General features: G+C 37.8%; 1 protein-coding gene across 1 annotated transcript in view; it reads right to left on the bottom strand.

The window, feature by feature from the left end:
* Positions 1 to 17353, bottom strand: part of pcxb (pyruvate carboxylase b) — a 322790-nt gene that overhangs the window by 250524 nt on the left and 54913 nt on the right. Inside the window, exon 8 of the mRNA XM_039669304.2 lies at positions 14580 to 14698. Within this exon, the coding sequence (XP_039525238.2) occupies positions 14580 to 14698 (119 nt within the window). The remainder of the gene's footprint in view (positions 1 to 14579; positions 14699 to 17353) is intronic.

The following is a 17353-nucleotide window of genomic DNA, read 5'->3' on the forward strand; positions in this document are numbered from 1 at the left end:
ACAGGAAAATGTTGCCGGGTCTGATGAGTCTCGATTTTTGTTCAGACATTCAGATGGTAGAGTCAGAATTTAGCGTAAACCGAATGAGAACATGGATCCATCATGCCTTGTTACCACTGTGCAGGCTGGTGGTGGTGGTGTAATTGTGTGGGGGATGTTTTCTTGACACACTTTAGGCCCCTTAGTGCCAATTGGGCATGGTTTAAATGCCACGGCCTACCTGAGCTTTGTTTCTAACCATGTTCATCCCCTTATGGCCACCATGTACCCATCCTCTGATGGCAATGAGTTCACTGTACTAAAATGGCCCCCACAGTCACCAGATCTCAACCCAATAGAGCATCTTTGGGATGTGGTGGAACGGGAGCTTCGTACTCTGGATGTGCATCCCACAAATCTCCATCAACTGCAAGATGCTATCCAATCAATATGGGCCAACATTTCTAAAGAATGCTTTCAGCACCTCGTTGAATCAATGCCACATAGAATTAAGGCAGTTCTGAAGGCGAAAGGGGGTCAAACACAGTATTAGTATGGTGTTTCTAATAATCCTTTAGGTGAGTGTATACATAGCTGCTTATCTCACTTCTGCGACATATACAATCAAAACAAACAGGTACAAAAGAACAGGGAAAACACAGATGGACAATAAGAATGAGAAAGAGGAGTCCAAAAAAAAGACAGAAATGATAAAACTGAAGAGATATGAAAGAGAGAAGGAGACTTCGACAGAGGCATTTGGAAGTAAAGAAATGGAAGAAAAACTTGATTGAGAGTGAAAGAAGAGGAAAGGGAAGGAAAAGGTTGTGAAGTGATTCACAGAGATTGATAACGGTATTAGTGTCAGAAAGAAAGGTGAAATATGTTTGCTGGTGCTGGATCACCAAAACCTAGCTCACTTCAGACTTTAGCCTTTCTACAACCCTATTTCTATAGTCCTCGGCCTTGTTTGCAGTTTATCCTTGTTTCTGTGTCCTCTCTCCTTCTGTCTCTAACAGCGCAACCCAAAATAAAGATCTACTGTGGCAATTTAGAGACTTTGTTGCACGGTCATTACTCAATATGTGGTGGACTACATTGAACACACACATACAGTACATCCACTTGGACACACAACATTCTACATCCACAAACATAAGCACAACAACCTTGGTCATACTTCACTCCAAAATCATTAGAATTATAATACAATGTAAAGCCTATTAGCACCATCAAGTTTGTTTTCATGACAATTTTCAGTACTATAATTTGAGGAAATAATAATCAGTCATCTCAGTTATATAATATTTAAACATATTGGGAGTGTTTGTTGTTTTGATTTTAATTAAACATATATCTGTGTCTGGACAGGACTCATTACTGATTTTCAATATTAATTAAAAATGAAAGGGATTGTTCACCCAAAAAATATGTAATAATTTACTCACCCTCAAGTTGTCCCAAACTTGTATGAATTTATTTCTTCTGCTGATCACAAAATAATATATATTTTGAAGTATATGGGTAACCATCAGTTGATGAGCCCCATTGACTTCCACAATGTGGATTAAAAAAATACTATTGAAGTCAATGGGGCCCAATAACTATGAGTGGCTATACATATTCTTCAAAATATCTTTTGTTCAACAGAACATACAGGATTGGAACAACTTGAGGGTAAATGATGACAGAATTTTCTTAAAGGGAACTATCCCTTTAAGTGGACATGTGTTTAATCATGCTTAATCACAAACAAGACATTTCAATCGTTTCCCCTAGACTGATTAATGAGATTAAATGTAGAGCAAATAGAGATTTCCACTTAAGTCCCCTGCTTCTTAGCAGCCTGAACCAGAGAAAAAAAATACCACCGGTATTCTCTTACTCAGTTTGTGAACATAAAGCCTGTTTTATGCTTCTGCATCGAATCGACAGCGTACCCCCGCAGACCCCTATGCGTCAACGCGAACCCCTCTCCGACCCCTCCGCCGTAGCTCGACGTGCACCTCAAAAAATTTGTAACTACGCGTCGAGGCGACGCAGACAGCAAGGGCTGTGATTGGTCAGATTACATCATTTCAGAAGTGTCCCTTTTCTGATTTCCCCCTCCCGCTATAGCGCTATTTTTAACATTTGCACCCTCATACTGATAATTATAATACTCTTATAAAGAAAGTAAATAAAGAATTCGACTTTGGCTAAGCCATGCCCTAGAATGTAGATTGACCAATCACAGCGCAGCCAAGAACGAGCTCCCACAGAGGTCCGACACTTTTTCACAGCGCTCCATTGAATTTCAACACAGGCGTCTCATATTTTTGGTCTCGGCAGGCTATTACCGTCGTGGTTTTATCAAAAATATGGTTAAACATTGTGCCTCGGGCATTTGTAACACAGATACGCGTTTCCCAGAGAGGTTAGAGGGGGGTGTCCGTTTTTTCCCTTCCCAAAACCGAAGTCAAATCCTGACAAGTGTCATCTTTGGATTAAACTGTATGGACGTCCTCAGTCAGCTACAAGCAACAAGCACATCTTTTTTGCTTCTAACCTTACTGTGAAGTCATACTAGTTAGACCGTTTTATAATGTTTTAGGTTATGATTTCGGTTCTCATACCGGTTGTTGATACGCTAGCACACGCTGCTAATAAGTACAACGTTATACTTGTGTAGTCTGTTTGCTTTGTAATAACGATTATATAAGTGAATAGAGACCTACCCATCTTTGCATGAACAGTGTTGCTCCCTGATATTGTTAGTCCCAGCCTCCGTCTCGATTAGGATATGCGGTGTTTCAAGTTTTGACTGTGACCGGTAACGTTATGCTTTTGCCTCTATTTTGGATGCCTTGTTGTTTCTTGCGTTTCACCTGAATGTCTTGAATATAGCCTTCAAACGCATATTGCAGCCCCTTTTGCCCACTTCTATCGGACACTTTATTTGCTGCTTCATAAAAGTTTGATAACATTTCAGCAGGAAGAGCTGTCACAGCATGCCATGCAGAGCGCAGATGAAGTTTGACGGATGTAGCAACAGTAACTAAGGGGAGCGGGGCTTAGCCAAAGGTGAATTCAACTAAAAATAAACTGTGTTGTTCTTTATTTCATTGTTAATGTGTCTATATTCTTTTCTTTCTTTTTTGCTCGCAATAAACTTCAATCAATCAATAAATCAACGCTTGTTTTGAAACACAGTTTGTTGTTTATTTACAATACAATGTGTTCACGGGTTACATCATTGATAGTACAGTACTAACCAAACAAGTCTGCCACGGGACACTACATTATCCTGCCATGGCACAGTTCCATATGGAGACTGAAAAAATCATTCAATCTTTAAGTCATTCCAAACAGCAATGGCAGCTCGGGTGGAACGGGCCCTGGACATCCGTGTTGGATCTATAGGGACAAAGTTTGTGTCGTCTTGTTCAACGTCGATTAGCTCCAGCTGCAACAACATTCTCTCTCTTTCGCTCGCGGCGCACGGAACCAAAACAAACTAGCAATGAGATTCGCAAACCACACACCCCTCTAGCGTTCTGGCAGGTGAAATGCACCACGATGCAACGCAACCTGACGCAGAAGCATAAAACGGCCATGACGACGTAGTAGTGACGACGGAGCTACGCCGTGGAGTTGACACAGAAGCATAATAAGTCCTTAAGGGTGTCTCAAACTTGTGCTGAATTTTACCAAAGCATCAAGGTCTGTGATCAAAAGTCAGATAATCGAATACAAATTCAAATTAGAAGTGTCTGTATACTGGTATTGACGACAAGCGTGATATTTACAAATTGAAATATTGATTTCATGTTTTCAAACCCTAGGAATTCAAATTCTTCTAAGACCAGTCTAAACTATACATAATAATTTTATAGCTAATTTTAAAGAAGATAAAAACAGGAACCCTGAAGAAGAATGTACATATCAGTCCCTCCAGAAAAACACGATTATGCGATCGCTGAATTCAATGCAAAATCAGCCAAAGTCCGCATATTTATGCGGGGGTCGCATTTTTTCAAATACGCCGCACTTTCGCCACATAATTTGCCAATTTCCGTGCAAAATATGCGGTGTTTGCATGATTTCATAATTCTCGCATTTTTGTTGCAAAAATGTCCCATATATCTTAGCAGAAAGTTGAAAAATGTTGCGTTTACTTCAACCAAGAGCAGCCATTTCCCCCTGTTTCCATGGGAACGTTATGAAGTGACGCAATAACGCGACGGGATAGCTCACAGCTGAAGTTATTGCAGAGGCCAGACAGACTCACGGAGGCGATTGACATCTCACAAATCGAACTCGTATAACTGTCCAACACTATCTCACGACCAATTCGTACGAATTCGACGCATGATTAAAAAGTGGCTAATTCGTACTAATTCGTACGACCTCACTCGTACTAATTCGTACGATTTGTCTAAACCCACGTGATGGTTAAGTTTAGGGGCGGGGTAAGGGGTAGGTCATTCGTATGAATTCATACGAATTGGCCAATTCGTAAAATATGTACGATTTAGCAAAATCGTATTAATTCGTACGAGTGAGGTCGTATGAATTGTTACGAATTAGCCACTTTTTAATCATTCGTCGAATTCGTACGACTTGGTCGTGAGATCGGGTTGAACTGTCTGTCACACGTTCTACCGTCGCATCGTTACTTAATAAAAGAGAGTCTATTGTGCACTTATTCTTGGAATTTCCCTATTCTTCAATCTTTTGGAATGAGATGTCTCAATTTCTAGGTTTTAAAATTAATTGCAACCTTGTCTTAAATTTACCATCTTGTCTTACTTCATACAAATGATTTTGACTTTCCTATAAGAAAAAATGTATGTTATCGGTTTGTTTCTATTATAAGGAAAATTTCGTATTCATCAAACTAAGTGGAGTAACTCAAAACCCAACTTTGCTCATTTCAAAACAGCCTTTAAAATGTATTTTGAGCCTCTAATTTTTTTTTAAAAAATCGAAAAGCCCAAAGATCTGTATCTCTGCTAAAGGAATTTAATATATGTCTGTGATGCCCTCTATCTTTATATTTTTTTCTTTCTTTTTTTTTAAATATCAGAAAATGTGTAAAAGAAATGTCAAGAACTTGATATCAAACTCTGTGATTTTGAAAATTCAATGAAAAATAAAACAAGATGAGAAATTAAATATTCCCAGCACTTTCTATGATGTAGAATGCTTGCTTGCTTATCAAAGAAAGTGATAAGAAATGACTCTTTACATTAAGGTAGTAGCCTAGTGAGAACAGGGTGTTGGGGAAATCCCTTTTTTTCTCTTTTTCATCAAACCGCAGTTTTTGCAAGTTCCCGCAATTTTTGCAAGTTCCCGCAATTTCATCGCAGAAAATTGCATAAATATCCCGCATATTCCATCGCATTTTTTGAGAAAACGTGCCGCGTAATCAAGGATTTTTGCCCGCAACAATCACAAAAAGCTCCACGTTTTTCTGGAAGGACTGACATATACAACAAATAACATTATAACTAGAAAAAAGATGAATATTACGTACTGTAAAGTAGATGAAAGAGTAGAAAAGGAGAATATGACAATATGAGAATATAACTAAAACCACATTTCCATTTTCAAAAAAATAAATAATAATAAAATATATATATATATATATATATATATATATATATATATATAAGTCCAATGCTGATTAAAACAACACAGCATCCAAATATTCACAAAGAGCCTGTTTTACCTGACAATACAGACATTGCTAATAGTCATATGAATATCTAAATAAATGGATAGAGGTGACATTGCCTTCTCCAAACATGCAGACTGCCTATGACTGCTGACACAGAACAGTATTTGGCTAATTGCTTAGAGGTCTTTTTACTCAGTCCAGCAATTTGCAAGCCTCTGAGTACTTCTGTGCACTTGTCCTAGACTACCAACGATTAGAATGATCAGTTTTGTGCTGTCACCACACACTGCTAAAGCATTTGTTAATGACTGGTATTTTAACATTTTCTCAGAATAAACATCAATATGAGCATCAAAACAACAACCGACTTCCAGAATCAGAATGTTTTTTAGAAAGTTCATTGACAACTACAATGTCTGGAGTATTTGGATTTTCTCTGAGTATACTTCGTAGAGAGTTTATGTTATTTTTATTTATGTTATACAATTTTCTGGTTGTGTGTGTGTGTGTGTTTGAAGAAATGGGATTGTTTTATATTTAGGGGCCAAGCACCGAAGGTGCGGAGGCACCTATTGTATCTGTTCCGGTTCTTATTATTATTATTATTATTATTATTCTTCTTCCGACTGGGCGTCTATGGCAGCCCATAGACCGGTTTGCGGGAAAGTTGTTTTGGTTTGACATTCTGATAGAGGACAGTCCCAACTTTAAATACACCAATTTTGGTGTCTCTAACTCATTCCCTCTAGCGCCACCAACTGTCCAAAGTTTCACTTTTATTATGCTAATAACTTTTGAACCGTAAGGCCTATCAACAAAATTCTTTTTTCCTCTTGTTCCTGAGCTCATGCCGATTCGATCGCACCCTATAACGTCATTTTCCGTCATAAAAAAACGGCCGCCATTTTGAATTTTCTAAAAAACGTACTTTTGCGAACTCGTCCTAGACGGTTTGTCTGATTTTCACCAAAATCGCACCGGATCATCTCCAGGCAGTGCTGACAAAAAGTTATGGAATTCAAGATGATTCGCCTAACGGTTTTCGATAAACGCACAAACTAATTTTACGTAACGCTTGCAAAAACAGACGTAAGGCTGTATCTCCGCAACGCTTCATCCTATTCAGACCAAACTTGGTACATGTAATCACAAGCATGACCTGAGGCGACATGCAGCGTTTCGGCGCAGCGCCACCTAGTGGTCCGGAGATATGAAAAATGGCTATTTTTGCTCGTAACTTCTGAACGGTTTGTCCAAAAATCATAAACTTCATCTCGTTAGATTCAGGGCATCATGCCGAGTCGACCGATATCCAATTTTCCCAGATCGGCCATTTTGGCTGTCGGCCATTTTGAATTATGTGCTAAAATGCTGTATTTTTTGAACGCATGAACGAATTGTTACGAAACTCGGTATGGGTCATCAGTACGATGCCCTGAAGAAGCCTGAGAAGTTTCGAAACAGCGCCACCTAGTGGTGAATTTTTTTTTCCAAACGCTTATAACTTTGGGTGTGGTACACTTATTTTCACGGGAGTCATCTTTTTGAGTTCCTGAATCGTTGCCGAGTCCAACAATACTAAACATGCTGGGTTTCGTGTTACGGTTGGTGTAGCGTAGCGATTTAGCGCGAAAAAAACACTTGGCGATATCTTCAAAACCGCTGTTCCGATCGAGACGAAACCACCGCCAGAAACACGGAATCATAGCTTGTTAACTAAACGCTAATGCCCAAATGCGAAAATATTGATAGTAAGGGGTAGTAAAATTCAAACAAAGTCATGTGTCAGTCATTTTTTACGTGTTTTTTCATATAAATGTTTATAACTCGGAAGCGAATTGAGATATTTTCACCAAAATTGACACACATATGTATGGGGTCACTCTGAGGACACATAAAAAAAATTGTGGGACTGAGCCTCTTGGTGGCGCTATAATAGAACAAAACGTGAAATTCCCATTGACTTCAATAGAGTTTTGTGAAATAAAATGCTATACTAAACAAATGCATTGGTGTAATATTACAAAACTCAGTGTGTGCCATAAGCAGCATGCCCTGAAGGTACTTAAAAGATTTTAAGACAGCGCCACCTGTTGGTCAAAAGTTATAATTAATTTCTGAGAACGCTAATAACTTTTGAATAAATTTGCCTATTGCAATGAAACTGATCTTAATAGATTCCTTTGGTTATGCCAAAAACATAGATATCAGGTTTTCCATAATCAGACAAACGTTCTGTTCGCCATCTTTATTTCTTTGAAAAACCTTCTTTTTCGAACTCCTCCTAGACCGTTTGTCCGATTTTCACGAAAATTGAATCGTATCATCTCCAGACCGTGCCGACTAAAAGTTATGAATTGCACGATGATAGACAAAACCGTTTTTGTATACCACAGCATCAAAATTTAGGCATGCTGCCAAAATTACTATTTAGGCTTTATCTCTGCAATGCCTTCACATTTTGACACCAAACTTTGCATGTGTCATTGTCACCTCACTCTGACCACACATCTATTTCGTAACTGCGCCACCTATTGTTCGAAAGTGATAACCCATTAAATCATCTTATAAGGTAATGTTTATGTGATTTTCTTAGCCATTTGCCCAAAGTTCTCTCAAAATGCCCTTAATTGCTCCTTGCTGCAGTTGGTCTGCCACTCCTAGCCATTTTGGCATATGTTGCCGCTTCTTGCGCTTGGCCCCGGTAATGGCTGCTTGCAGCTATATTTGTATGTATTTTTTATTGTTTTTTATAATGTATTTAGAAATGCCCAACCAGGGACAGGAGTTGTAAATTAGCATTAGCTATAAACTCTATACGCTGCGCATCAGTTACAGGCTCTGTATTGTGACTATGTTTGACTGTATGGTCCCTGTTAAATAAATAAATAAATAAAATTATTCAGGTTTGAAAACCAGCTAGTTTGAACAGTCTTATTTGTGTGTATTGCACTTTGTCCAGAAACATTGCACAGTTCTTGAGCTGTTATGTTTACAATGCGACCGTGGCACGCAATGTAAAGGGCTTTAAAACACATAAACAACGCAATTCATTATGTGTGCTATAGATTCGATTGCTTTATCGCTGTGTAGCAGAATGGTATAAAATGCACACACGTTTTGAGAGGCAAACTATACATACAGGCATAGAAATATGACTGCAATGTAAACCATGTATTTTTTTTCCCATTTAAAAGAGCCAGTATAATATCCATAAGACAGACTAATTCTCATAATATTTTTCAACAAATCCAATGCAAATCTAAGATGGCAGCACATGCAATGAGAGCCAATTCAGAGCAGCTCTGTCAGCTACAATTGACAACTCTGATATCTATAATGTATGAGTCTCCATTTCTGTGGCAAGGAACTTGTGCTGGAAAACACAAAGATGTGTTTGTGTGTGTGACTGTGTGTAGAGGAAGAATGAAAGGAGCGCTATCAATCATTTGACTCATCAGTGCGTTAATGTCTGCATGCTTGTCAGCGTGTGTGTGTGTATGTGTATGTGATGAGATCAGGCTCATCTCTATGTCATTATGGAGCAGCTCATAGGTTATCAGGGGAGGTGAGAGCTATTTATAACGCCTCTCTCCTCTTCCTTCATTTCTCTCATACACATGCTGTCCCTAACACATGTTCTCTCTCATTTGATCTTCCTATCATCACTTTCTCCCCTTGACCAACTTCTCAAGGTGGGGCAGAAGACTTTTTTTTTTCTAGAGACTATACATTGACAGACTGCTAAAACATTCACACAAAAGTATCAAGGCAAATTTGCATGCATGTTGTATGTTTTCACATACTGTTATTATTCTGGCTAACACACTAATTTTGGAGCTAATGGGTCCAGTGGCGTAGCCAGGGGAGGGGCCATGGGGGCACTGGCCCCTCCTGAAAACTGATTGGCCCCCCAGTGTGCCCCCACCCTTCTAATTGTCTGTCACTCAAAAATTCAAATCATAATCTTTCAGCTTGTAGTAGAATAATTCATGATTCCGCGTCGCGCGATGCTTCTCAAAACCACACGGTAAGTTGATATATTTTATACAGCTTATTATTTTTTAAGGAAAGACGATGTGTATTCACCCTGCTGAGGGGAATGTGATAAAGCCTGGAGTGGAGCGAAAGCACGTTCCTCTCTCCACTCTAAGCATTCTGTAATCACTTCGCTCATGGTCCACTCCGGTTTTTCAATTCCCGCTCACGGAAAAACTGCTCCATGTTCACTCAATTAGTCTTAGATTTTGAGAAGTGCATGTCAGGCTACTGCTCGCTCGTTTGCTGCGGTCGTATGATAGAAAACAGAACGCGGGTCAATATTGGTCGTTTCTCAATACCAAGAACGCAAACTTCGGAGAACGAACTCCCGAGGACGAGAGGACGCGAGTCCGGTCATTCTGCTAATGGAATAGCGCGTTCTTGATCGCGTCACTCAGCACGCGGCTACTCCGGTTATCTCTTATATGGTATAAAACACAACTTTGCTTCTTTTCATCAACAATAAAACGAAATACATATAAAACAGCACTCTGCCTCATTTAATTTATAAATATTATCATGAACAGATGGCCACAAAAATGTAGGTAGCCTACTCACATTGACTATCTTCACTGCATATATTTATAACACGAAATATAAAACACAACCCTGCTTCTTTTTGTTTTCATTTTAAAAATGTGAAACATTATTGATCATTAAAACTGACATTTAACAAACAGACATGTATCGTTTTATTGTATTACACACAGTGAAGAGAATAGTAAAAACATACACATATAAAGAATATTTAATATATTTTAGAATATATAAAATTACAACCCTGTCTCTTTTGTTAAATGTCAGTTTTAATGATAATATCCCATTCAAAAGTATAAGTAGCCTAATAGGTAGGCTATAATAAGCTATACAAATAAAGTAAACAATTCAGTAAACATAAGTCAGCTCTCTAATGGGATACAAAGTTAAAGTTAAATAGCCAGTTAAATATATAAAGTTATGAAACTTCACTTTTCCCTCAGCCAGTTAGCATTGTTTGGTCTTATAAGATAAATAAAAACATGCACTGAAAAGTTATGTAGATGGTTGATTAGGCCTATTTGTCAAGATAAGTAATTGTTTTTCATAGATTAAAATAGCTTTTAAATTACGCAAACTGGCAATATTAGATCGGTTTAAAACATCTCTCCTTAAAACGCTATTGGTCTCGACTATTTAAATAAAGTTACAGGAATATGACTTGGCCTAAAAAAAAAAAAAAAATCAGTCAAAATATTTTTTTTAATTTAATCCCTGCATCCAGAAACATTCTCAAATAAAAAAAAATATAAAAAAGATAATTAAATAAAAATGCATGATTAAATAGCAAAATAAATAATTAATACTACTGGATAATTACGTCACTGTTTCTATGATCCACATATATTACATTAAACTAAATCATACCTTTTTGAAAAAGTAGCTATCTAACAAAGTATTATATGTCATATTTTACAATCAATATGCTCAAGACTAATTAGCCTTCCTCGAAATAAGCAGATTTGGTCTATTCATCAATGCAAATTTACTGCAACTGCTGAAATGCAAATTGAATAGGATGTGGGGAAAAAGATGTATACAATTTTATTACAGTTTTATGAATTCATTAATTGTGTATTTATTATATGAATGATTAATATAATTATGCATTTATATAAATAAGGCTGTTCTATTATTATTTGTGAGTTGGACACTAATACATTGGATTATTTTATTTATTACAGTTTTTCTATCACTTTTGTAAAGTGAAAAGTTAAAATAAATTGTATTTTATTGTTTTGATTTAGAGCAGTAAATAACTGCTATTAAAAGATAACAGGGTATCACTGTTTATTGCTGATTTTAAAGCTTACTGAACTTGAAATGATTTGGATATCTATAGTTCTACATAAATACACAACATAAGAATGGCCCCTCTGTAATAATTGTGGCCCCTCTTGTGCCCCCCAGTTGAAAAAATCCTAGAATCGCCCCTGAATGGGTCACATACTTCAAATAACCAATCACAACAGTCAACTCATCATCTACTTCCAGACTGTTTTCACCAGTTCTACTATATATAGTACTACTATAGTACAAGTACTACTATTTGTTTATTTGATTTGCCAGTTAAAAAAAAAAAAAAAAAACAGGTCATACCATCTTAACCGTCTGGGGACAAAAAAACGTGTCCCCGGTTTAGATTTTTTTTTTTTTTTTTTCACATAGCTGCAACATAGACTTAAAAAACTCTGTCATTAAAGTCCCTGTAAAGGCAATTCTACAAAAAAAGTTCTAAACACATTATAAATTTTACATATGTATTGCTAAAACATATTACAAAGTCTGTGAACTGTGAAGTACTGAAATGTGGAGTTAGACCGTTAAACAGTTTTTCACCATTGCAATTTTACGGATTAATTGGGCGGGGCTAAAACAGGGCTCCGTGACGCACTGGAACCCATGAGCTGCTGGACACCCTCCTATTTGATGACGCACTGAGTCTGATCTGATTCACCGCTCAATCGCGAGTGACTGTCAGTACTATTAGTTACTACAGCTGAGCCTACAGTTTTCTAGCTAGCTATGCCTTCGACACGGACATGCATGGGCTACTACCTGGATGCGATCATGTACAAAACAGATCGGTATCTTCATTTAAATTCCCCTAAAAACGATCACATCAAGATGAGGTTTTTAGAGAGCTTATAACTTGATGAAGAGCCTCTGTACCTCTGTAGTGATCATTTTACACTGGATCGTTTTATAAACTTTCCTCAGAGACAACTTGGATTCACTGATAATCCGCTGTTACTGGTGAACGGGGCCGAAACGACGATCTCCCGCCTCAGTGTTCATCCTCCCGTCTCCAAAAGCTAATCAGCTAATATCACCGTCGACAGCTTTCCCGTGAGTGGGCGTGGTTTCAGCACAGCCAGCGGACACGCCCCCAGCGTTTGAGAGCAGAGAATCTGCTCATTTTTTCATGATTTTGATAGCTTATTTTATGTACTTCCCGGATTTTTTTTATCATTCAAATTTGGCTGGGTGGCTAATAACACATTTTTCTGTGGTGTGACAGACCAACGCATTCTCATCCTTTAACGTCATATAGAACGCTATATGACAAAACGGCGCTATACTAAGCACATGGCACCCGTTATCGTTAATATAACACGTGCTGTGAGGGCTAAGTTTAGGTGTGGGGTAGGGTGTGCGTGTCATATTCACGCTAAAGGATTTATAACGTCTTGGGTTCGCGTGTTATATTAACGATAAAGGGTGCCATGTGTGTAGTATAGCGCCGTTTTTGCATATAGCGTTCTATATGACGTTAAAGGATGAGAACGGGCTGGACAGACTCAGAACACATACTTAATTTTGACTTTACAGGGACTTTAATGGTTATATAAATAAATAATAATACATGATTATAAACTATAGAGGGTCCTCTCTCTGTGTGTACACTCTTATTAACATCACAACCTTGTGTTTTTGTAAAATAAATAAAATAAACAGGGTGCGCTATGAGCTCACTCTGTCTCATCAAAAATCTTTCTGAAATGTGTCCGAAAAATGAACTGTAACTCAGCAAATACTTGTCAAAGAGACACGAAAGATTTCAAGATTGAAGCTGAAATTCTCTTATTTTAAATGAAGTCATAAAAGCAACTATTCTCAGTTGATGTAATCTGTATAAAAAGAGAGAGATTAATTATAATTATAGACATGATGTGTTAATGTGACCCCGCCCACTGCGAGCGCGCACTATTCAAATGCCCACATCAGCTGGATAAAACATGCAGTTTATCATAAATCTAGCCTTTACCTCGTCTTGCTGCGCCGTGAGGAATAATAGTGTCATAATAATCCTGGAAAAGTTACCTCAGTTACCTGTTTCATTTCGAGGAGCACACATCTGTAGCTGATGTGTCATTTATTCTTACGTGCTTTGTTCTAATCGCGTTATTGAATAGTGTCTGTAAACTGCACAAAGACTGTTTAAATTTTACAATTTAAATAAAAACAATTTTTTTTTTCACAATATAACCCAATTCACAGTTTTATGTGAACGATCATTGTGAAGAAAAAACTCTAGGCCACAACATCCATTAGTCATGTAATGTGGTAATGTGGACGCATATTTTGTATGTGTTTTGTGGCCTTATATCAAAAACTTTCATTTTTATTATTTTTTTCAACAACCACGCATAAGCAATATTCTCTCAAAAATACAAACATGTACATACATGTTGCTTACATATTATGGTAGCCCTGTCTGTGCTAAATATAGTATAATTTCATTTGTGCCATTAATAAGTTTATAAGCAACTGAAAAAAGTATAAATGTCAGGACATGTCAGAACATTAATCGTGAGGCCCCTTGAAATTTGATGAGGTCCACTAGTTGAAAACCACTGTGCTCTGAGGTTGAAAGCAGGTCAGCCAGCTGGCAGTCCAGTTAATCAAAAATGAGAAGCTTGGACCAGCATGAAACCATGTAAATTTAGCTATCAGAAGCCGGTTTCAGCTAGTTCGTCTAGTGAGCTATGAATGCTACAGCAGTGTGTGAATGCAATTACTGTAGAATTTGTATATTTGCACTACAGTGTTTGACTGTTTAAGTAATTGCAGGGTACATGATGTTTGTGCTTTCTTAGAAGTCGCTTTAATAAGAAAGCATATGGATAGAATATAATGGCAAATGTAATATCCTCCAGACATATCAGAGAAATGAATGTAGTATTTACATGCAAACACAAATCTATAATGTGTTTGATTTGCTATTCATATAACTTTCAACATGTGCCAAGTTAACTAGCTCAAACAAGCTATGAATCCTAAAATAAGAGCCTCCCACATCTCTGTGAGTCTATTTCGTGTGCATCTTGTAAATGCAATTGCAACATTTTTCACTCACTCAGTGATCTCCTCTGTAACCGTATGTTCCACCTGTAGGCGGGAGTTCACCTCGATGAAGTAGTGCTTTCCATGTTTGTCCACCAGGAACTCCACTGTGCCTGCATTTTCATAGCCCACCTATGAAAAATGATGCAGAGTTGTTGTGTTAGCATGAAAACACATTTAGCATGTGAGCATATGTTGTTTAGGGACCACCTTAAACCTCATTAAACTTTAGACGGATTCTACTTGAGGCCCTGAAAGCATCTAGTTCAAGGATGGGCAACTCCTGGATGTCCTGCATAGTTTAGTTCCATCAATCACAACTACTGTAGCTGTAATTTGCAAGAATAGGTTCGATTTTTTTTTTTTTTTTTAGGTGTTTGAATGGGGATAGAGTTAAACTCTGCAGGACAATTGCCTTCCAGGACCATAGTTGCCCAACCCTACTCTACTTCAAGCTGCATTGTGCTTTGGAAGGCATCCAGTAAAATTGGTTGCTAAGTTAAGACACTGCAAAAATACTCAACTACGGTGGCCAAGAGAGATCAATGTGCTGCAACCTAAAGAAGATGCATGGACATAAAAAAAAACAAAAAAACCCCCATGCAGATAGAAAAAAAAGCATGCAAATGGGAAAAAAACGCAAATTAAGAAAACATCTTTATCATTTCTGCAACACACGTGTGCTCCAAATACTCACAACACAATCAAATACATACTGTAAACGCGCTGCAAATAACACTATTTAAATAGCAAATAACACGCTGCAAATAACAATATTTCCAGGAGAACCAAATAAGTGACAAACCCGGCTGAGACGTGCTTACAGGTCAAAGTTCTACTTGGTAACATGGTTTCATGCTGGTCCAAGCTTTATTAAATATATATATGTATATATATATAGAATTTATGGAGATTACATTTTTTATTACATAAAACTTGTATACAATATACAAAATGTATTAACAATATGTCATTATAACAAATGTCATATTAATTCAACGTCATCAGAATACAAATGATACAAGAACAATGAGATGAAAACTAAAATAAAGAAATAAAAAAGATAGAGAAGAAGAACATAAAGGAAAGATATTAATCTATACATCAGTTAAACTATACAAATTGTTTCATGTTATGTTTAAATTTTCATTAAAAGCAGTTCCATAAGAAATGTAGGGTCCAAAGTTTTAAAGTTGAGACACTGACACACAGATATACACTCACCGGCCACTTTATTAGGAACACCTGTCCAACTGCTCGTTAACACTTAATTTCTAAGCAGCCAATCACATGGCGGTGCATTTAGGCATGTAGACATGGACCGTTTCTCAATGTCAAGGATACTTCCTTGGCAGGACGGGTCCTTCCAAGTCATTTCCTTCAGAGGCTAGGCAAGTGTCCTCTTTAGCATTCGGAGAACACGTAAATGGAACAGGCTAGCAAGTGCACGTCATTGCGTCATTACATCAGTAAAAGGTCCGCTTCAGCGCTGCAAAAATCATAGTGCTGGTGTACTGCACTGTTTGTTGACAGTCCTTATTTTGTCTTGTCAGTCCTCAGAAATAAATAATTAAATAAATAAAGTATAAGGGATAGCTAATGTATAACCAGGCGGTTATAGTGAATACAACCCCGCAAACTCTAAGGGTCTTGATTGAATCAGCCTGAAGGGGTTGTACGTACCAAACGGCTACCTACCAAATCAATAATTTGACACAAAATATTTATTTAAAAAGGAGTTTATTCATTCAAAAACTATTATATTACCGGAGTGAACAGAACTAGCACTACGTCCATAGCAACACGATCTAGCTGTTAAAACACATGCAATGGTAAAATATGTGACCAACAAAAAAGGCTATAACGTTATATGAAGTAAAAATTAAAAAGTTAATCACCAGTAAAAGGGAACAGCTTTAAATCCCCTCAACAAATTTGAGCCGATATGTTAAATAGTTTAACAAACATTAAATAAATGGCTAAACTGAAATTATACTTGCTTACATTTGAAAGCATATTCGCCGTTATCACTCCGACTCCGCTAACGGTCGACATTTTTTTTATTTTTTGAACAAGATAGCAAAGCTGCGCATAGGATTGTGGGTGATTTAAGAGCGCGAAGGCTACACATATGCATCCTTTCCTGTGTATGGGATATTTTCCGAACTAAGGACTCAGTCCTTGGTTGAAATTCTGAGGATCCTCGACATTGGAACAGTCCTTCGACGGACGTCGATGACGTAGCATCCTCGAAATTCCGGCTTCCGAGGATCCTTCCTTGACATTGAGAAACGCCTATGGTCAAGACAATCTCCTGCAGTTCAAACCGAGCATCAGTATGGGGAAGAAAGGTGATTTGAGTGACTTTGAACGTGGCATGATTGTTGGTGCCAGAAGGGCTGGTCTGAGTATTTCAGAAACTGCTAATCTACTGGGATTTTCACGCACAACCATCTCTAGGGTTTACAGAGAATGGTCCGAAAAAGAAAAAACATCCAGTGAGCGGCAGTTCTGTGGGCGGAAATGCCTTGTTGATGCCAGAGGTCAGAGGAGAATGGCCAGACTGGTTCGAGCTGATAGAAGGGCAACAGTGACTCAAATAACCACCCGTTACAACCAAGGTGGGCAGAAGAGCATCTCTGAACGCACAGTACGTCGAACTTTGAGGCAGATGGGCTACAGCAGCAGAAGACCACACCGGGTGCCACTCCTTTCAGCTAAGAACAGGAAACTGAGGCTACAATTTGCACAAGCTCATCGAAATTGGACAATAGAAGATTGGAAAAA

The sequence above is a fragment of the Pimephales promelas genome, chromosome 1 (assembly GCF_988280905.1).
Source record: "Pimephales promelas chromosome 1, fPimPro1.hap1.1, whole genome shotgun sequence".
Lineage (NCBI taxonomy): Eukaryota > Metazoa > Chordata > Actinopteri > Cypriniformes > Leuciscidae > Pimephales > Pimephales promelas.